Source organism: Cottoperca gobio, chromosome 21, assembly GCF_900634415.1.
Source record: "Cottoperca gobio chromosome 21, fCotGob3.1, whole genome shotgun sequence".
Taxonomy (NCBI): Eukaryota; Metazoa; Chordata; class Actinopteri; order Perciformes; family Bovichtidae; genus Cottoperca; species Cottoperca gobio.
The window spans coordinates 17,757,113-17,779,254 of record NC_041375.1 but is presented as its reverse complement, the minus strand read 5'-3'; the positions used below and the strand labels follow the sequence as shown (position 1 = coordinate 17,779,254).

The window sequence follows — 22,142 nt, the reverse complement described above, 5'->3', positions numbered from 1 at the left end:
ACGTCACATTTAGGAAATCGAGTAAATCTGGTTTTGAGATAAAATTGAATTGTTGACGTTTTATTTAGATCATTTATTTTGAGTGTCAAATAAAATGTGTAATTCTAGGTCTAAAATAAAGTGAATAACAGGAAGGGAAACAAAAGTCACATTTTAGATAATATAATTATTTAGATTCTAAACAGTTTCTCCCATATTAAAATATAAAAATACTGCTGTGCGTACAATAAAATATAATGCAGCTTTTGTTTCGTTTCTCGTATAGGCTGCAGTCACACGCTGTATATCTGGATAGAAAACATATTTGTTTTGTTTGACGCCCGCAAAAACGCAGCAGGACGTATTTCACAGCTTTACTGAAAACACGCATTGTGTCATGTTATTCAGGGAAACCGGCCAGAAACATTTAGACACATAATATATATATTGTTTTTTAATGTTATAGTAGCGCAATATTTTCCTATCAGGTGCCCGGAGCTTAAAGACAGTGTTTAGTGGAAACACAATAACGGTAATCAACCGTTGACATTATTTTCATCCATCGTAAAACAAACATGTTTAGGATTTAAAATTTAATTAGAAAACAGAAAATCCAGATTTTCTTTTAGGAATCAACAGCCGTCTAATCATTACATCTTACAGTGTCGATATTTCTAAAAAGACACAATGAAAGCAATATTTAAAAGAAAAAACTGCAGCGCCAGAAATAGGCTTTCCGGTGGACAACCGACCATTAAAATGAGTCCAATATTTTTCCATCAACGGATCACAGCTGCAAATTGCTTACAATGGTAATCAATTAATCTAGACCCTTTCATACAGTACAAGACAACACAAGGGCCAATTGCGACTAGATATTTTATGTGGACTGCTTCCCTCTACTGGAGAGAATATGAAACCTAATGCACAACATTGGAAATTTTAAATAGAGGGACACTGTGTGATCATCAAGAACACTATACAACAGTCCTCACAAAAAAAGAAGAAGCATTCAACACATTTAGTCAAATATTGTAAGAGGGGAAACAAACAGTCAGTGCCTTCTCTTTTCTCTGTCCTGGCTTCTCTCTCTTCTCTCCCTACTCCTACTTCTCCCCTTGCCCTCTCTTTCCTTCCTCCTCTCCCTGCTTCTGCTCCTCCCATCTGCTGTTCTGCCTCTCCTTCCATCTGTGCTACTTCTGTTCCTCTCCCCATCTCTACTGTGACGCCTGTCTTTACCTCGGTCCTCCCTGCCTTTCTCGCGGCTCCTACTTCTGTCCAAGCCAGGCTTGGAGCTGCTAGGTCTCTGCCTGTCCCTGCTGTTGTGTCTCTTTCTCTCTTGACCTCCCTCCAGCTTGATCTTGTTCTCTGGGCTGCGATTTCGACTCCCGCTCCTTTCCCTCTCTGCCCTTGTTTGTCTATAATCTCCGGACTTCTCTTCAGGCCGCTTCTGTCCAGCGTGAGGGCTCGGTGACCTGCTTCTATGAGAAGAGGCCTTTTTCTGACTCTTGACTCGCAGCTCGCTCTTCGAGCTGTTATCCCGACAGGAATCTTTTTTCTTGTTCTTGTTTCTCTTTTGGCTCTTGAACTTCCCATGGCTGTCTGAATCTGAGCCACTATCACTACTGCTGCTGCTACTGCTATCGGAGTCACTCGAGCTGTCACTACTTTCATGCTTTTTCTTGTGTTTCCTTTTGCTCTTCTTCTTCTGTTTTTTGCTCTTCTTCTTTTTGGCCTTCTCCTCATCCAGGCGATCGAGTTTTCTGTAAAACAGGAACACAAACGTATACAAATTAATACTACTACAAAAAGGCAGCAGGTAAACATATAATATTAACATAATAAAGTCTATTAATCACATTTAGGTTATAGGATATATGTAAAACACTTAATCAAAATAGAAAGCAATGCAACAATGCTCCTTTTTTACACCCGATATACTTAATAAGCTAATAATACTATACTAAGCTACAAATACACGTTTTGTTTTAAAATGTAAAATAGATTTTTCTATATAAAACATCACAGTAACCAAGTAGATCAGATGGTTGATCAGGATTTCCCCCCCAGTTCTCATCAATATGAGGCCAACAAATACTCAAACCATGTTACAAAAATAATAAAAATCTTAAAGCTTTCATACATTAAAATGTTCGAATTGTGCTACATTTCTTTTACCTGAGGAGCTTCTGTTTTTGCTTGGTCGTTAATGACTTCAGAAATTCCACCTCAGGATCTTCCTCTTCCTCACTGGCAACATATTCCTGTAAAAGCACACAGCGCATTGAAATTGGCATTGAAATTTAAAAATAAAACAAATCCATATTTGAATACATCAGCTGAACACATTAATATCATATCTGTTCACTTGACTAAAGTTGCCCCAATAACTGTCCCCTCGGCAGCGTTTATAAATTCTAGGGATAAAAGATATAGTTTTTCTCTGAAAGGTAGTGTGTGTGTGTGTGTGTGTGTGTGTGTGTGTGTGTGTGTGTGTGTGTGTGTGTGTGTGTGTGTGTGTGTGTGTGTGTGTGTATGTGTGTGTGTGTAAAGATGGGAGTGCGCGAGAGACAATTACCTGCGATAAATCACAAACAGTAGAATTTCTACCAAGGACACATTTTTTCAGGGCAAACCCACTGTTTCGCATCTCCGCCATTAACTCCGAGGGGTGCATCGACGGACCTGTTAGCACAAATCACAGCGTCAGAGTCCCATTGATGTCAAACCCATGCCAACCACTATCTCCACAGTGGGAATTTCAGGGGCGGCTTTGTAAACAGAATGGGACATCAAATCAACTCACTCCACTTCCGGCTGAGCAAATCATACAATATCATTCTCTGCCAAAGCAGCAGTTAGAGGAATCAGAATACACAATAATTACTTTTATTTCTCCCGGCACAGGAGGGGACCATTACAGCACTCCACCATCAACACCATGCACCGACTGGACTCTCCCAGGGTAAACACTATTACTTTACAACTCAACTCGCTGATTGCAGAAGTCAGAATCAGCTCAAGACTGGGAGCTCCAGCTGCAACCCGAGAGGAAACATACAGCAGGTGTACCTGCTGCAAAGTCTGGGACAGGCTAAAGCTGACACACTCGCTATCAATATCAAGCAGCACAGATATTCTGGCTCCTTGTTATTTTGTACTACATATAATTATTGCACTGTTTATTTATTACACAACTAACAACAACCATGTTTTAGAAATATATATTTCAGCAAGTAAAATGTCCACATATCAATTAAACTTGTAATGAATACATACATTAAGTGATTCATTGATAATGGATCACTTATTTCTATTTCATAATTATGATGTTAACATGTGCATATATGCTAATGCTTATTTAAATTAATTATTTACTCCCATTTAATTCAATAACATGAAAATAAAATATGTATATAAATGGTAGTGGTTTGTTTACACACATATCAAATTTAACATTTAATTGTATCGATAAACAAAGAAACTGCAGCGGGAGGTGTTTAAAATGTCTGTTTTAGACAATTATTGTATGGAGTGTACCTGGTGCCTCCTCCGGGGCCACAGCGCTGGCATTGATACCCGACAGCCCATAGAGAGGACACTCTCTGTCTGTGTTCACATGGCCCCATTTGTGACATTTGATGCATCGCACGTTGCGCACCTGGGAAGTTAACAACAACAGATATTACTGCAAACGGTGGAGATGTATGCATAATTATTTACACAAACCAATAATCTAAAAATTAATTTTTTTTAAATGATTGCAACACCTAATTAAAAGGCAAAATCCATTCCATTAATGTATTAGACCTTAAATGTATGACACGCTCGGATTTACTTTTGGAAACTTTGTCACAGTATATTTAGTAACACAGTGGTTCCTAATCTTTTTAGCTTTTGACCCTGAACAACAAATCCGTGTCTAAATGTGACCCCCCGTCACTAATTATGGCTTCAGTGTGGACAAAGTGTGACTTTTCCTTTTCAAACGGTTTGATTTGTAGAATTTTCAGGTACCTGAGGAGATGGAAGCACTCCTTATTTCACAAGAGAAAAACTCAAATCTGAGAAAAACAGACATGCGTCTCTTTTTTCCCCCTCTTAATATTTTAATCACCTTCTGTCCAATTTAGATTTAACCCCCAGGTGGGGAATCACTGGTTCAGTCTATATGCTTCATAGAAATAAAAATCATCACACACACACCTGGATTCCAAATGGCTGATCTCTAATATTCATGTCATCCTTCGCATATCTACATGAGAAAATAAAGGATTACAAAGAATGCAAATTCTGGAAGAGCGCTGGAAAATATCCTAAGACATTTTTAATTTGTATAAAAATCAACTACTTACTTCTCTCGAGGAGCAGTTTTCTGCCACTCAAATTTGTATTCTTCTTCCCCATCCTGAAAAACAGACACATTTTCATTACGCTTTAAAAGTATGTAAACCTTTCTAGTTATAAATGAGAAAATTAAAACCAATGTAAAGAAAACTCAGCATGCAGAACAACATGTTGTGGAATTGTATAGATTCAACGTTTACCTCTTTTGTTTCCTCTTCAGGACATTAGATTAAGAAGAAAAAACAAAGTGTTATAAGGTTAAGCATACATTTTATTAAGAATCAGGTGTTTGGAAATAAAACATAATATTTAGTAGGGATTAGAGCTCCTCGGCTCAGGCGATCACTTACCTTTGGATGCTCCAGGTGGAGCCTCGTACATGAAATTGAGGCCATTTTTAACACGATCATCCCCCATTAACACCCTAGAGGTGAGAAAACATGTTTTTTTTTTTTTTAATGGTGATGTGAAGGTAAAATTGTTGCTCTAAAGTTAATGTTGATAAAAACATTTCCATTTACTGCGACAGACATTAAGACAATATGCATTTATCAATACAATAAAAATAAATCTAACCTGTTGTTGTAACAATCCTGCTCTTTCATGTAAGCCTGCATAAGATCTTCTTGCTTCTTCTTGTCGAAAGTCAGTTTCTGTTCTGCTATCCATACCTGTAAAATGAAGTGAAAAGTGGGATTACTGCACAGTCTCCATACTTATTCTTATATTTCAAAAAATATTTTGGTGTCTGCTTACTATCCTGATCCACAATACTTTTATAAGTAACTTGACGACAAAGAAGTTTAATTTTGGTTATTAGAAGGGTGAACATTTGTCAATTACTTGTAATAATTCATTATCTGATCAACTGAGACAGCAACAATTTTGATAACCAATACTTTTGGCTGGTTTCAGCTTTTTAATATTAACATTTGATATTATGGTTTGTCTTAGTAGTACATTGAACATATTTTGGTTCTGGAAGGTTATATATATATATATATATATATATATATATATATATATATATATATATATATATATATATATATTATAGACCAAACATTTAATCAGCAATGTAACAGACACATTCATCAATAAAGACAAAAAACCTTGTTAGTTACATGCCTAAAGCAAATGAATGAGCAAAGCATACAGACATTGAATTGAACGTTTATTTAATTTATTCGAAAGATTGTAAGGTGCATAAACATTATTCATTTGGACAACTGATTTGTATCAGAGGGGGCTAAGAGCCAATTTTCATTAAAAGGATATACACTAGTAGGTAGCGTAGCCTACATTTAGACACCATGATTCCTGTACATAATGTATATTAAATCACATTAACAGCAACAAAAAAACATTAGTTTAAACAGTCCAACAACATTAAAACAGTAATTTTAGTAATAGTATCTTGATTTATTCCAGCCAAACTTGATTATAGAATAGGATTTCACACTTATATAAAGCATGTATGTGCAGTAAATATAACATAAGGCCATGACTGTTCGAGATTTCAATGAAACAACTTTTAATGACCATCAAAGCAAAGTGAACTAAAGTAACTGTAGGTTAGCTTTGACTGCCTTTACTGTAACGTTAGCTTTACAAACTTACGTTACCGACCTACACACCTAACAATGCGAGCGAACAATACACACAAGCTAACTTAGATTGCGTGTTTATGATTCACACAGAAAAACTAATGTGCGGTCAACGTTTCTTTTATCAAGTAATTATCAAAGTGGATTATGTTAGCTCTTGTTAAGTAGCAACAGTTAGCATTACTCGCTAGCTAGCAGGCTAGTATTATGTATTGTAGCATCAAGCAGTAATGCTAACTGTAGCTAGCACTCACCTTTTTGATATTTGACTTCGACGCAGGGTGAAAATCCTTCTTGCACATGAAATTCGCAAAAGACTTCCCCATGGCTGACAACCTATATCGTCAACTGAGTGGAAAGCGTATCTTTTTTGTTGGCTAACTGAGTCGCTAGTGTAGCTTCCTCCAAGTGCGCATGTAAACAAATCCTTCTGCATGAAGACAGTTCTGTGTTGGTGTTCCGGCAGCCGTTGAGCTACCGAAGTCGGTCAGGCTTTAAACTAGATGTATGTGTTAACTAACTCTTTATGCCAAAACCACCATGTCGCATACATAGATGTAGATTAAAATATAGCTATATAATTTGTAAAATATAACTAAAAGATAGCTATTTTGTATTGGTTGTGTTCATGAAGTTAAAAGGGTATAAATGGGCTTTCGAGGATGAAAATGACACATTAAATGGAACAGTAATTATTTAATTTTAGAAGGCTCCAATAGCACCAACAGCTATCGTAATAATCTAGGAAGAGGAATACAGATTAAATAAACAAATATAATGTAAAAATATAATACAAGTAAGGACACCGGCGAGATATTCCACATTATTCTACAACGAATATAAAACTAACTTCAGCACGGTCACGTGACTTTACTGTTTCCGTGTCAGATAATGTGAACTGTGACTGACGAGCTCATATGGAAACACAAGTGAAAATAGAAACTTACAGTGAAAATAGAAACTTCCAGTGACAGACAGAGCTCGGTGAGACTAGCATACAAAGGTAAGGTACTTGTCTAGCTCTCTGGAGTTAAACATGTAGCTCTAAATCTGATTTTATATCAGTAAAGGTGTATTCAATGTGTTAGGTAACTCTTAAAATCCGTTCGTTAAGATAGTAACTCATCAAATCAATTGCTCTTTATGTTTATGTCTTTCAGAAAGTTTGTGATTCAAAATGCACCCATCCTCCTGTGACACCTTTGTGGCTCTGCCCCCCTCCACGGAGAGACAATGCATCATCTTTGGGAAAAACTCTGACAGACCTTGTGATGAAGTCCAGGAGGTGGTGTATTTTCTTGCCAGAGACTATGCTCCAGGGGAGAAGGTCGAGGTAGGCGACACAGACAACCTTCAATTTCACAATTGCCCACATTGTGACTGCTCCTTGGTGAAAGTGCCATTGGATAACCATTAACGTTTGTTGTGTCTGCCCCTGTGTCTTCTTCCTCTTGAGAACAGTGTACATACATAGAGATCGAGCAGGTTGCCCACACTTATGCAGTTATGCTAAGCAAACCAGCATGGCTGTGGGGAGCAGAAATGGGCGCAAATGAGCATCAAGTGTGTATTGGAAATGAAGCTGTGTGGGGCAGAGAGAGTGCAGATGGTGACGAAGCTCTTCTCGGCATGGATCTTGTCAGGTACAGCCCCTGTAAAATTGTTTGCATTACCATGCATCTGCTACCCTGCCAAACTAACCTCAACTTGAGGAGCAAAGGGAAGGTTAATGACAGTACCATCCAGAAACAATTTAGTATATCGATCTAGTTATCGTTCAGAATACAAGACAAAGCAAAACATAAATGTGTGACTCGACAATTTTCCAGGATTGGACTTGAGAGAGCAAATACAGCTGAAAAAGCTGTGGATGTCATTACTGAGATGCTGGAGAAATATGGCCAGGGAGGATCGTGCATGGAGGATGAGTGTAGCTTCACCTACCACAACAGCTTCCTCATCTCAGACAGGAAGGAGGCCTGGCTGCTGGAAACGTCAGGGAAGCACTGGGCAGCAGAGAGAGTGGAAGGTAATCAGAAAAAGAATACTAAAATAACATTTATTTAGTTATTTGTATATATGTCGCCTGAGAAATGTCAAGAACTTGCAGTACAAAATGCCTCTAACTGTATGTTTGAAGTAGTTTTTGTCACCATGAAATAGTTTGTCCACCAGAGAGCATTGACAAGTTCATTTTTCAGCTGTAAAATGTCCCACCCCAAATTTAAACTAAACTAATAAACTACTGAAGCCAAGGGGATTGTTTTTATTCCTTTAATATAATCTCTGGTTAATGATTTTCTTTTCTAGAAGCAATAAAAGTACCTTGTTAGTTTTATTTTTAAAGACATTTGAAAATCTAAGTCCTGATTTTGTACACAATTATAACAGAAAGGAAGCTTGTATAACCTGAGCCTTGTTGCTAACTAGCTGGTTTCAGGCGAGCGTGTAAAACATCAATTGTCAATTTTCATGTTTTGGGTTAGATTAATATTAAACTGTCCAGTTTGTAACGTTTCAAGGACCCTACAAGATCATACATAGTACAAATGTGACAACTTATAATGGCTAAGTACTTAATTATACTTTTAAGCTTGAAATCCACGACCTACTGTAAAACTCTTGTTTACCAGACTGAAGCTCAACGTACAGCGTGTGATTTAAAAAATATGGACGCTTGAATTTTCAACTCTTATTTGAATCTTGAACATGTAAATCCAAAACCATAGACCTTACCAAAAGCACACAAAGTATGTGAATGTAATCTTCTTACTTATAGCGCACTATAATCTAACACCTCTGTAAACACTCCAGCTGAATGTTTATTGTTTAATTGTCACTTTACTTTGATAGCAATTAATTAAAAAATGTATCTTGTTGAATACACCTGTGCACTAGAGTGTATTATGATCATAATGCAGTTTTGTGCATTAAAGAATCTGAAGTAGATCAATTGATGCAGAATCATGTGGACATTCATTAGCATACGTTTTGTACTAACACATTGCACTGCTTAGGTTACTGTCGAATATTGGTAAGTTTGAATATTAGTGGCTAATCATCTCCTTTAACACTTCTCTAGGTGGATATCGCAACATCTCAAACCAGTATGGCATAACGACTAAGATAGACAAGGAACATCCAGAAATGAGGAAATATGCACAGAGCCAAGGCTGGTGGGATGGAGAGACTCCGTTCAACTTTTCCACGGTTTATTCCTTTACGACTACAGCCAGAATAGAAGCCTCTGGGAGTCGATACTGTGAGGGGAAGAAGTTACTGGAGAAGAGCAACGGTTAGTAACGCACACTGTGGCGACTTGACACGGAGGAGGCAAAAGTTACACGACTGTACCGCCGCTAATGCACATGTTGATTTGATCTACTGAAGGTCACATCACTGCGGAGACGATTATGGATATCCTGAGGGATAAAGATAGTGGCATCAACATGGAGGGCATGTTCATGACAACAGGAAGCATGGTGTCTGTGGTCCCCACGGATCCTGCTCTGCCAGGGGTTCACTATTTTACAGCAACTCCAGACCCTGAAAGGTACAGCGCTCGATAGCGCTTCAGCTGATTAAGCACGTTTTGTAGTCATTTTGGCAAACTTGACAAGATTTAATGAGTCATTCTTTTACACAGGTCCGTATTCAAACCTTTCATCTTCGTGAAGAACATTAAACCGCTGAAGGAGACTTCTTCTCCCAGTTACGGTGCAGATGACCCTGTAAAGAAGAAACCCCGCTTCCAGAGCAAGCCTGACCGCAAACACGAGTTGTTTGTCAAACATGAACTGGTGGCCGCCATCATGGAATCCTACAAGGTTTAACAATTTAATTATCGCCTGCAATTTACCTAAATTTGTCATTTGACTTTGTGTGGTCACTGTACTTACACATAGCTTGTTTGTCTATAGGACAGAGGAAAGAAAATCACAGAAAGTATGAGGCAGCTGGAGAAGGAAAAGATGACGGAGATGGAGAAGATTCTTTCACATGGTTATGAGCAAGCGGATTTTTTGGTGAATCTGTTCTCAAAATCTGTTCGGGAGGAGATGGCTGCGTACGGCAAGAGCTGAAACCACAAAACGGATCTCCAGAGCGACCGTAGCAGCATCTGCATTTGAACTTTTAGTCGGGTGTAAGTACAAACATGCTTGTAGAATGAATTGGAACAGAGCTGAATGGTAATTAACATTATTATGTAATTAATAAAGCAGCCCAGGATACTCATGTTGTTCAATATTGACTAAAATGTTGACTTTTATTTGTCGCATCTTTGAACAGATATACAAGAAGGAACAAATGCATTATGAGAGACAGGATTTGAGGGTTTGGGAATATTTATTTTAAAAACAAATCCATATCATTAATATACAACCACTGCATTTCTTATTAAAGACACTTTTACATGAGTTTTCTCTGTGATTTAAGTTAATGAACATAAAACCTTTGCACTTAAAGCTACAAAAGTATAATTTTCTTATATTACTATATACCTGAGAATAAATGTATGACAGCAGCCAAAATTTTCAAGTAAACGCATGCATTGACATTGAGTTCTGACACTTATTTCTTATGGTTATTACTAATTAATAATAACTTTAAAGTAATAAAACAAGTTTAACATTTCCATTGAAACATAGAAAATGCTTTTTCCCTCTCTGAACCAGCAGCGCTGATAAACAGTGAAACCGCTGTCGTCATATCAAATCATGTTAAACTGCAGTTTATCAAGGCTACAATACTCGTGCTTCAAGCTGCATAACCAGTTAATTAACTGGTGAAACTAACGTTAAATTAAACTGACCACAAACAAAACTGTTAAAAAAAAGGGGCATATTTAACCAATTTCTTTGGCAAGTGGCTTCGGTAAGAGTGAGAATACACTCCCAAGTGTCCCAGTGAAGAAATGCATATATTTAGTTTTAGACAGCTCTTTGTGCATAGTTTCTTCCAAAATTACACAACATAAAAAATAACAACTGAAAGTGCATGCATTGACTGCTTTTAAAATGCCTTCAAATGTCATCTGTTATTAATATTAAAAGAAAAACATCTTGGTTCTTATTTTTGTAGTTTTGGCCATCAGTCCTTTTCAGATATGTTAATATTTTATTCACCAGCTTCATTGCAGATTAAAGAATGCAGCGTCATCACCACAACTGGGTCAGACAGACTATAAGACTATTTGACATGTAAATAAAAAGCAGTTTACTATATTGTGAGGGAAACTGGCAAATCTTAAAATTATTAATATCTGTTGTAGACATCAGAATTGAAAACCGACTTCCCAATTAAAACTCTAGTTTTCCCACACATTGATAGATTATAACTGCCATTTCAGGTACTCCTACATTAGGTTTTACCTCAAAAGAAATGGTTTTGTTTCCTGTACATGTACAATCATCTGTTCCTTTCCTCATTGACTGGTGGAGCAATGTTGCTGCAACTCAAGATCTCAGCAATGATCCTTGTGAGTGATGTCAAATGTTGAACTGCAAAAATATTACACGTGATTTAAAAAAGAAAAAGAAAAATCCCTTTACGACCAACTCCACACACAACATTATGTCCTGGCCTTTTTTTAAGTTTAAAAGTTTCAAGTCTGTTGCGCTTCTGAATACTCATACACACACACACACTCACACACAACATCACAGTCAAGGTGTGGTCTGTTCCAAAACCCGACCGGGATGTTGTGCTGCACAATACTGCATTGTGAAGGGCTGTACTGTGCAGGTATGTGCACACAGCATGGCGGTACAAACACAATTTGCAGTCTGGGTGAAGGTACTTCTTAAAAGGTCAGCGTTGTGCTTCGTGTTGCCTGACCTCAAAATGTATTTGGCAGTATCTCAACTAAAAGGCCACATTTACCTTTTATGGGAAGAAAAAAAAAAAAGGGAAATAAATGTTGACCTTGTATCTTATGTCATGAAGCGATAAAAATGGCGACCGTCTTGGAAGTCGTGTTCCTGCCCTATGTGCTGGAGCACACCGCCCTGCTGTAACCGTGTCCCGTAGTGTACCGCCTCACCAAGATCCTGAGCCAAGCCCACCTGCTGCAGCCACTCCACAAGTTCACAGCCAAGAAAACTGTCCACCATAGTCTTCTTCCCACACCTGAGAGTTAAAAGAAGCATTCACCCAAACGTTTATTAGAGATATGGAAGATGCAAACACATGCACACATGCCCCAACACCATAAGAAAATAATTTCTTAAAGTATTGTCGTGTGTGATAAACTACCAGAATTAGTTTGTGTACACACACACACACACACACACACACACACACACACACACACACACACACACACACACACACACACACACACACACACACACACACACACACACACACACACACACACACACACACACACACACACACACACACACACCTCTGGCCAGAGCAGCAGGGAGTAAGACGACGTGCTCTCACCTTCTCTTTTTGACTATGTCATGGAAACACTGGTCTTTGTGGTATTTGGTGAACTGGGTGCAGGTCATCCTGATCTCCTCAGGTAAATTAGTCTGCGGCTGCTCTTCTTGCTTCTTTCCATAAAACAGACTATGCAACCTAAACAGCATTCACAAAAACGTAGTATAAATGCATGGAGTACAGTGTAGTATACACATACTATATACACACACACACACACACACACACAGTACATACAATATGTGTTCAAATGTGCTCTAAAGTGTGGCAAAGTTTTAAAACATAAATGTTCTTTACCTCTTCTTAAATGGCAGTATAATCAAATGCTTGTCCATCCCAAACAGAGCAAAGGAGAGCAAACCCTGGTGACAGAAAACATGACATGACACTGGTGCTGTGTGACAATAAATGCTCACAATCTTGGTACTAATGCATCTGGTACACCAACCTGTCCATAGTTGGCCACAGCACAGAAGAACAGCAGCTCCAAGTAGAGTCTACCAGGAACAGGATTCAAGAGCAACCACAAGCAGCTGGACAGGTTCTGTCATAACAGTGAGTTGAGAGGGATTTTATGTTTGAGGTGAAGAACAACTTGTAGAAGCATTTGAGTGAAATAACTGCAGTAGAACTAATGAAGTCGTGTCAGTGATAGAAAGGTTTATGTTCTAAACTGCTCGAAAGGAATAGTTTGGAAAGTTTGAAGTGGGATCTTATGAGGAACTTATACAACCCCTCTGACCTGCAGCAGATGACGGTCGGCACTACCCTAGTTTGGAGAAGCAGACAGGATCACCGGCACGAAGAAGTATAGCTGCCTGACTCGCTTGTAAATATTACCGCCATGTTCTTTGTCTGTTTTATAATTTGTATATACATTCGTCCTCGCAGCTGCCAGTAGTTGAGTATATAGTTGTCGTCAGCCCTCTGGAAACGGCATCGCTTCAGTTAGCAGTTGGAGCTGGAGTTCAGTCACAGCACGGGGGAACTGCAAACTCCCTGTTGCTGCTGCTACACAGGTCCACCAGCCCGCTGTGACTGCCAGGGGCTTGTTCTGGCTGAGCTCAAGTCTCTCTGGCCGCTCAGCTCCGTCTGCTCTGCCGACCTCTCTCCTCCTCCCCGGCAGGCTGCTCTCCTGGCTGCGCCGCCACCGGGAAGACGACGCAAATATGCAGTCGTTTTCTAGTTTCTGCCACTTTGGATTACAGTGTTTTTTGACCGGCTCTCAGAGTTTCAGCAGTTTGGTTTAATTGTGGTATTCTTGACCACTGACTGATCATTAGAGAGTGTATGAACTCAGTTTAGAGGTAAAATACCCCTATTTCTTAACAGCAGGTGGCTCAGTCAGAATTACACATTGAACCTTTAAACATTACATTTAGCTGACGCTTTTGTCCAAAACGATTTACAATAAGTGCAAACAATCATGAGGATAGTACATTAGCTTCAAATAGGTGAAATCATTTTAAGTGCCTCAAATAAGCCAAACCGATGTAAGTGCTACATATAGAAATAATTATTTGTAAACTGATACCATTTTATTTTTTTAATGTAAAAAAAGGTGGGACATTCTTTAAGGTGGCTGAAATAAGTTTTGCTGCTGCACCCGTCCACAGCAGTACAATGCTTTACTTGTTTACCTGTTTACCTGATAAGTACCTCATACAACCAATGCGAAATATCCCTATTCTTTTAGATTCACACACTTTTAAACACATGCCACAAGATTGATTAATTTACTAAATGTATCAGAATTAAAAAATACTAAAATAGCCAAGGAAGTGTGTACACATATTTAAAAAACTTGTAGGAATTTGACGCTTGAATTTTGTTGCTCTTCATGTACGCAGAAATAGACATACGGCTAAAAACAGGGACAACAAAGCTAAATTCTGGATTTACTAGTCTTATTTAATATATTTCTTATATGTTAAGATCAATGAATACTAATCCAATCATAAGAATTTTCTGATGGGTCTCTTTAGAGAAGGCTTTCACCGAAACTGAGTGAGTGAGTTGGAAATTACACGGCTCAGCCATTTGTGTCTGATTTGGTTTGTGATGCACAAAATATAATGATGCAGGCAGTAAGGCTGACTTCATGTCACTTTATAAGTGAAAGGTGGTGGTTTACTCACAGCAAGCAAGCTGACAGTCAGAAGGAGACATAAGAGCACATGACGGGCCACTTGTATATCCTCAACCTGTTGGCGCTCCTCCACTTCGACAAGCAGGCAGTCTGCGGACTCACACCTACTCTCACACTGACCTGAGGATGGCAGCAGAACAGAGGTTTAAAATACTCAATCTTATTTAAAGGTTCAATGTGTAATTCCGAACAACCTGCTCCAAAGAAACAGGGGGCAGTATTCCACCTCTACTACTGGGTCTAAATGTACAATCTAAATTCATCAATCATCAAAAGCCTCACTTATTATAAAAGCCAACTTTTGTATGTTAACCTGTTTATATTTTAGTCGTAGTAGTTTGTCATATTTATTTCATTCTAAGTTTAAGAGTATTGTAATGTATTCTTTATGTTGTGTATTCTACAGCTTTATATCTCTCTCTTCTAATGTTGATATGTTCACTGTGTATGTTATACTCCTGTGTAAGCCTGTCAGTCAGTCCGTCATTAGACCAGACTAATGAAACTCTGAGAGCTAAATAACACCGCCATCTTATAATCTTCACATGCTCGCACGCTCTACTCCCGGCAGAGCAGCCTCCCGTGAACGGTGAGGAAGAGGCGGGGGTGCGAGTTGTTTTCTCTTTTCTTCCACTTTGATTTAAACTAAAACAAACTATCAACACGCTCAGGGGTCATGGCTGTGATATTGACAAGCCCCAAGCCTTCCTGAGTCAGGCAGCTGTACTTCTTCTCCCTCTGTACTGAGGGCAGACTGCAGCTGCAGTGACTCACTATCACCTCTAGAGGAGCAAGTGGCATTACAGGCTGGACGGAGTGCAGCTAGTCAGTTAGCATGCTAATCTCAGTAGAAATCTCTGCAACACAACACACAGATAGACGTCTTTGACAAAACGTCCACACTGTTACCTCTTCACATTCTGTTGATAATGTTAGTTCATTGTTTAACTGCTTTAAGTTTAAATTCTGGCACATCTTACACATTAGTAAAGTAATGTAGAGAAAAGCTGCCCATTCTTCAATGGTTGTTTAGTGAAGATATGTTTGGGTTTGACTTATTGGGTTTTAATGCATTTTATATTTGAATGAAACCACATTTCTGTTGCTTATCAATACAGTACCTGTAAGTGTCGTTGGTGTGTTGTTCATATTTGTGCTGATGATCATGTCAGGCATGGGCTGGGGTGGGGCAAAGTCACATGTGAGGCACTCTGATAACGAAGTGATAAAAGTGAGAGTGATTATTTACCATATTACTACAATATGCTCCCTTTTCACACTTGAGGTAAAAAGGAAATACATACGAGTAACAAAATACAAGATTAATACACTACTGAAGCTGAGAGTAATACTAGTGCATGCGGTTTCACATTTCATTGGCTCACATATCTTCATTTATTTAATGCAACTTTTTCAAAGTCATGTTTCTACAGCATCATTTGTGATAATGTGTTCACTGTTGCACTTACTTCTAATAACTAACTCAACTTATTGGGAGTTTCAGATATCATGTTTCCTCCAGATGACATCAAAAAAGTCATGTTCCCTTTTTTCTGTTTACTTTGTGATTGTGAAACTACAGAAGCATTTCTACTTGTGTACTTATCATCTGTATAATCATCTGTGGGAGGAAGAACATCAGACACAAGCTCCATTGCCTACGTTGCAGTTTGTAGACGACTTATAGATAAGGGTTGGTCTTGCATTTGGATTAATGACAGTGCTGACAAACCATTTTAAATGTTAGAACTACCTCTCTATGCTCCAGTGATCATCATGCGCTGTCATATTAATCATCAAACTATTGCACTTGACAACTGTTATTGATTCAGAATCCATCAAGATGAGATATTTAAACAAATGCTGAATTGTTGAATGCAAGTTAAATGGCCTCTATGAGAATGAGAAAGTACCTCCGTTGAGATCTCCTGATGGGGTGATTGGTTCAAACAGAGACTGGTTTTCCGGTTCTTCTTCGCTCACAAGATTCTCTGTAGAGTTTCCCTCTTGAATTTGGTCATTGTGTGCCCAGCTTACTCTACTGAGACATATAAGAGAGCTCCCCCCGAGCAGTATACTGAAGGCAATTACAACTGTGGTGCAGATTATCTGTCAAAAGAATGCACATGCAGACTTTTAAATAATGCTCGGGTTCAAAAACAGTTCTTAAATAGCAGAAAACAGGGAGGATTACCACTTTTTGTCGTTGTTACCTGCTCTTTGCCGTAAAAGAAAGCGGAGTCAATCGTGCCAGACAGTCTTTCCCCAGAAATGAGCAACAAAGCAGTTACTAAGGCTGGGACCCTGTTAATATAGAGACACAGTTATAACAAAATCACTGACACTATCAAGACGTACCAGAAAAACTATGTTAGGTTTATTTTTGTGTTCAGTCTTCCTTAAAAGAGACTCACCCCCATCCGGCAATGAAGAAGATGCCTCGTGAAACTTTCACATCCTCAAACCTTTTCATGAGCACAAGAGAGAGTGCTATTAAACCTAAAATGACAAAATACACATTACAGAGTTAGTAGCCAGACTTCAGATTTCAGAGCTCACCAAGTAATAATACATGAATGTAATGTGGGTTAATGTGGGTGGATGGTTGTGTAGCGTACACAGCATACCTGGCCAAACGTAGGTACTGTAGAGTGAGGTACATAATAATGTGAAAGTCAAGACCTGCCCGACGAAGTTGTCGTCTTTAACCACAAAGTTCCACAGGATCATCCCAAAACAAGTTAGAAACTAGAAACCATATCGTAACAAATAAAGGCCTTTACTGAGGGGAAGTTACACTTACAGGTCTTGTCATTTCAATTTAGAGAGAATGTGCAAGTGTGCTTACCTGTGCCAAAAATAGGTTGATGGTAAACACGTGAGGTAGCCGCTTGAATTTCTTACTTAAAAACATGACAGTAATTGTCCATACCTTTGAGAGACAGAACATTTTCTCAAATTATTCATGTTTTACCAACACAAAGAGTTTTTGCACAGATGCTAAATACAATTATTAGTTAACATTGTTGGCTGGTTATTCCATTTAAAAGCAAAGGAAAGGTGAAATAATTCAACAGAATGAAACACGAAAGATGAACTATTCAAGTATAAGATACTGCAGAATACAAACACAAATGAGAACATGTTTCATGACAACTAATATTATTCATAGTTTATTGCGACATAGTAAGTTGCAGGTTCCTTAAAAACTGTCCCATATACACTGAAAGTGGGAATAAATGAGGAAGTAGGTCCTTAACTCAGATACGCATCTGTTTGACTGCAGATTCCTCTAAATGACTGAGCCTTTTAATGTCACTCTGCCACAGCGGTTTGAACATCTGACAAGAAGCTATATTTTTGTATTTTCATTTGAGATGTGTAGTAGCAATAACAAATTGTGCCGTTTTATGAAAGTAACAAACTAAAATCATTGCGGGCCAAAGTGCTTTCAGTTATTAACTGTGACACATGTTTTATGACGCATGACTCAGATTCCACATACTGGGGATAGAAAAAGAAGATAAAAAGTCTGTTATATAACATTAGCCAAATACAAGTTTACACATATAAAACTTTAAGTGTCTAGTTGAGACTCACCAGTGCAACCAAGCTCACTATGCTTATGTTGAAGCTGACATTCTGCAGGGAATTCATCAAAAGCTGAGGATCCATCCATCGCATTGTAAGTAACCAGGCAGAAACATACATTATTGGAGCTGAGAGAAAAGTGCTGATCACCATCCCAGCAGTCACCTGTTAGGAAGCAGAATAAACAATGTGTGCGGTGAGTTACATAGAAAAGAAACGGTTCAACATCTGAACAGCAGATAGCAGGTTGGCAGGTAGATGTAAACGACTTACAACTTCTAGCTCTGCGTTATAATAGACGGCATAGATGGCGACACTTGGTGCAGTGGGAAACACTCCATAAAGGAAGGCATAATTGGAGAGGCTCGAGTGGTTCAAAGTGCTGGTGTTGCTATTGTCTAGTACATCCACCATCTCCTTACAAATCAGCGGCATCAGCAACCTGAAAGTCAAATGAAAAGGAGTTACTTAACCGTACGCTGAAAAAATGCAGCGCTTCTAAAATATTTACATACACTACCTATTATCATGCTACGCTCTCCTGAGATCTCTTAACATGTCATGCTTTTGGTAAAAGTCTTGAGGTCTGAGAAAGGCCTGAGTCACCCACACCATCAGCACAAAACAATATGTTGGGTGCATTTCAGAAAGCTCTAACCTGCTGACTCTCTACACTCCAACAGCATGTCTCATTATAAAGAGATCCTCTGATAACACTAAATCATCTCTTGTACAAAATGACCATGGAGGTGCAGTAAAGTTGTTAGTTTTTCCCACTCACAGTTTTGCTGTTATGAGTAATATCAGTGTCACGACAGAGGATCTGGTTAATTTCCCCAACTGTCCCACCATGGACAGACCCAAGTAGAACAGAGCTGCTCCCCCGAAAGAGTTGGCCAAGCCGTCCACAAATTCAGCCATGAAGGGAGGAATTGTCTGGTGCAGGACAAAATGGGCGATGATGCCGATGACAACCATGAACACTATAGGGTTCTTCAGGACCTGTAAAACTACAAGTCCCACGACCAGGAGTTTTCTCTGTTGGTTGTCTCCCTGATTCTTCCACTTCTGGATCTCGCAGAGAGCAAAGCCAATGGGATTTAGAAGCATCAGGGACACAGGTGCAACCAGGTAGATGTACTGGAGGTACTCTGGGTATGTGCTCTGGTATAGGGCCATAACTGTGGATAAAGATGAAGACAAGCATGCAGCACAAAAGCAGTTAAAAAAAGTCATGTGTAAAACCTTTAAGCACTTTTTCATGTGTAAGAAATGTTTACACGTATGGTCCCTGTGTGCTGCTGTCACGTCTGAAAGCAGGTACGACAGCACATACCCGGGTCATAAAAGGTTATAAAATCCCTAAAGTAAAGTACATTTGAGCACCCTGGCGTGATGCACTGCCTTGATGAAACCTACCATATAAAATGTAAACAAATGGCCTTAAATACATGTTTACATTTAAAAACGTCTCTGTAAGAGTGGAGAATAACTTGGTTATCAACAACTAGATTATCAAATGTAAACAAAACAAAAAATGGTGTAGGAGCAAGTTGATGGTGCTATAAAGATCGGCCTCACAATTGCTGAAATTAAAGTCCAGTCTATTTGAAATTTGTATAATTGTCAGTTATTTCATAATGCTTACATGGGTGTGTTTATTAATTTAATAACAGCCTGAGAAGCATAAGCATTTGTAAAATAAACATGTAAACCGAACATTAATGCACAGTAACATTACTGTTTTGAATTTGGTAGATTTTATGTTCACTTCTCCATTTCCACCACAGGTAGCTGAGCATAAGCATGATCAGATGTGTGATTATATGTCTGCAAATGTATGCAAGTACAAAACAATGGATCCCACTTTGCTCAGAAATGAGAGAAGTGGTATCCACTATTGGCTAAGGTAGTTTACAGTGTAACACAAGGGTAATTATATGATATGATATGATGGATGGGCAGATATAAGAGCAGCATGATTACAGTTGCAGCAGTGAATGAAAAGCAATGTGGGTGGCAGGCTTAAAGGCATTATACTTACCAATAGGATATCCCAAGGCAAAGTCATTGCTTTGGGTGGCAAATATTGAGTAAAGTCCAGCTTTACTATAGCGGCTCTCAGGACTGGCAACTATCAGCGTGAGAACACAGACAATGAAAAACACAGACACTTTGGCAACGAGGATGCTCCAGAGGAATGGCCAGATGACATTACCGAAGTCCAACAGTACCATGTTCTTGAACAGCAGCGCTGGGAGGGCAAACTTGGACACGAAATTCCCCAATCCTTTGGCCTGGGTGGACGTGATGATGTTTGCTCTCCCTGCGATGTATCCACATAATATTATCCCAAAGCACTCCAAGAGAGCGGGGAACAGCTTGTCAATGGACATGCTGGGGGAGACAGGAGAGTCCTCCACATACGATAAGTTGGCGGCTCTGCCCGGTGCCTCCATCATGTTGATCCTCTGTCCGGTTTCACCTGTCATGCCTGGATTGCAGTCATGGTAATGTCCTGTTCGGCACTGCCAGAGAATATAACAGGGAAATAAACCCGTCAAAGGAGGAGTTCAAGTAGTTAACGCTACGTTACAGTGGTTAACCGAAACCGAAATCATATGACTGACACCTTTACGAGTGATTATTGAACTGTTACCAAATAGCGAACAATCATTTCAATGTCAATGCGGTGATTAAAGTGACTCACCTCCGCTGTGAGAGCAGTTGAGCCCCCTCGTGTAACGTTAACGTTACCATGTCAGTTGAATGTCAGTTGGAGTAGCCGTTAGCCTGCTAGCTAACGTTATATCGGTGAACCGAGACTCACAGGGTCGTCGGAAATACGACGTGGAGTTAAACAACTCCACTGTTGGAAAACTGTTACGCAATTCTGGACTAGCTAGCTGTGTAAATGTCGTTTTGCGTAGGTTGTTATTAGTTTACTTTAGTTGACACCCAGCAACTTCTTAAAATCTATGATTTGTCAACAACGATTGAACCAATCACATTATTCAGAGGGGGAGAGGGGCGGGGCTTACTCTACCTACACCACGCCTCAGGCACAGTAGTTCATGTTATATAGTCTATAACACTTTTGCACTTTGGTCTAATCTGCCTCTCATCAACTACGATTCATATACAGTATAGTAATTATACTCATTCAAACTGGGCAGTTTTTAATTTGAAGACAGCAAAAATGTAATAAAACGTTAGAAAATTGTGCAGGAGAAGTTAGAAGCCAACAGCTTATGAAGATACCTCCCCTACAAGTTGAGATGCATACAATGAAATCCATTAGGTGTTATAATTTGTTGCTTCTTAAATCCTTTCAAACGTTTTTTGAATAACCGTAATGTATATGTTGATTGTAGTGAAATGGTCCTTAATCAATGAATATTGATTAAGTGAAGTCTGACAATACAGAAGATAAAGTCCTCAGTGTCTTGCTGGATATGATTGAATGTCTAAGGAAGACTTTAAAAGGCGCTAGGCGAGTCATGAGTACATATTAATACATGAAAACACAAGTCTTTGATAGAAGCTTATATTTTCTGAAGAATTTTGGTAAAGAAATGACTAAATTTGTATTTTATTGCAAATCAACTTTTCAGAAAGCAACATTTGGCTTTTAAATTCATAAATAGACTACTCAGCCGTACCACAAGCAAAACAAAAAAGAAGCTTGTATGCACATTATTTTGTGAAGAGTTTCTTGGTAAGTTGTTGTAAATTGTTTAGTTCTTATATTTATTGTTTTTGATTAATATTCCATACCATTATTGTAAAAGTTGTATATGTAATGTTTCAACATATTTATTTTATACAAACTTAAAAGATTATTTGCACAAAAAGGCTATTTTGCTGCTGAAAGATGTTAATTTTCAGTCAGTTAAGTTAATAATAAGATCATTTAATTGTAGGGGAAACGTCAAATCGTCAGGAAAGCCGACTTGTACAAAAGACTAGACTGAAGTTCCTAATCAGATCACAGAATCTAAAGAGTCACATGTGTAAAA

The 22,142-nt window shown here is 38.7% G+C and overlaps 3 protein-coding genes across 4 annotated transcripts; 1 reads left to right on the top strand and 2 right to left on the bottom strand.

Annotated features, from left to right (window-relative positions):
• Positions 1-146: 146 nt before the first annotated feature.
• Positions 147-6,424, bottom strand: cirsr (corepressor of RBPJ and splicing regulator). The gene is made up of 10 exons (XM_029458503.1): positions 6,188-6,424; positions 4,903-4,997; positions 4,677-4,750; positions 4,527-4,540; positions 4,335-4,387; positions 4,186-4,234; positions 3,520-3,640; positions 2,558-2,664; positions 2,158-2,243; positions 147-1,742 (listed from the first exon to the last, which is right to left on the bottom strand). The coding sequence occupies exons 1-10, from the start codon at positions 6,257-6,259 to the stop codon at positions 1,034-1,036; spliced, it is 1,380 nt and encodes a 459-aa protein (XP_029314363.1). The 5' UTR covers positions 6,260-6,424; the 3' UTR covers positions 147-1,033.
• A 355-nt stretch (positions 6,425-6,779) lies between these two features.
• scrn3 (secernin 3) lies at positions 6,780-10,757 on the top strand. Its single transcript, XM_029458504.1, has 8 exons — positions 6,780-6,936; positions 7,094-7,266; positions 7,395-7,576; positions 7,763-7,962; positions 9,016-9,228; positions 9,324-9,486; positions 9,580-9,760; positions 9,854-10,757. Exons 2-8 carry the CDS (start codon positions 7,111-7,113, stop codon positions 10,013-10,015), a joined length of 1,257 nt encoding a protein of 418 aa, XP_029314364.1. The 5' UTR covers positions 6,780-6,936; positions 7,094-7,110; the 3' UTR covers positions 10,016-10,757.
• gpr155a (G protein-coupled receptor 155a) lies at positions 10,262-21,116 on the bottom strand. Of its 2 annotated transcripts, XM_029458502.1 has the most exons (17): positions 20,834-21,116; positions 20,342-20,651; positions 20,168-20,257; positions 18,905-19,304; positions 18,397-18,565; positions 18,133-18,288; positions 17,381-17,464; positions 17,160-17,280; positions 16,947-17,031; positions 16,746-16,836; positions 16,446-16,641; positions 15,654-15,743; positions 14,522-14,652; positions 12,832-12,927; positions 12,681-12,745; positions 12,384-12,521; positions 10,262-12,062 (listed from the first exon to the last, which is right to left on the bottom strand). In XM_029458502.1, the coding sequence occupies exons 2-17, from the start codon at positions 20,613-20,615 to the stop codon at positions 11,867-11,869; spliced, it is 2,382 nt and encodes a 793-aa protein (XP_029314362.1). In that variant the 5' UTR covers positions 20,616-20,651; positions 20,834-21,116; the 3' UTR covers positions 10,262-11,866. The 2 variants fall into 2 exon arrangements, with proteins under 2 accessions (XP_029314362.1, XP_029314361.1); XM_029458501.1 differs by having other exon boundaries at positions 20,168-20,651.
• Positions 21,117-22,142: the final 1,026 nt, after the last annotated feature.

Excerpts from the sequence above, each read along its gene's own strand:
- cirsr (XM_029458503.1), bottom strand. The coding sequence starts at position 6,259 with ATGGGGAAGTCTTTTGCGAATTTCATGTGCAAGAAGGATTTTCACCCT. Across the intron at positions 2,665-3,519 it reads GGCCCCGGAGGAGGCACCAG|GTCCGTCGATGCACCCCTCG; the intron begins GTACACTCCATA and ends TTGTGCTAACAG. Across the intron at positions 2,244-2,557 it reads CTGTTTGTGATTTATCGCAG|GAATATGTTGCCAGTGAGGA; the intron begins GTAATTGTCTCT and ends GTGCTTTTACAG.
- gpr155a (XM_029458501.1), bottom strand. The coding sequence starts at position 20,615 with ATGACAGGTGAAACCGGACAGAGGATCAACATGATGGAGGCACCGGGC. Across the intron at positions 16,837-16,946 it reads TTCTTCATTGCCGGATGGGG|GGTCCCAGCCTTAGTAACTG; the intron begins GTGAGTCTCTTT and ends CTATATTAACAG. Across the intron at positions 15,744-16,445 it reads ATCAGGAGATCTCAACGGAG|AGTGCCTCACATGTGACTTT; the intron begins GTACTTTCTCAT and ends CTTCGTTATCAG.
- scrn3 (XM_029458504.1), top strand. The coding sequence starts at position 7,111 with ATGCACCCATCCTCCTGTGACACCTTTGTGGCTCTGCCCCCCTCCACG. Across the intron at positions 7,577-7,762 it reads CTCGGCATGGATCTTGTCAG|GATTGGACTTGAGAGAGCAA; the intron begins GTACAGCCCCTG and ends ACAATTTTCCAG. Across the intron at positions 9,761-9,853 it reads CCATCATGGAATCCTACAAG|GACAGAGGAAAGAAAATCAC; the intron begins GTTTAACAATTT and ends GTTTGTCTATAG.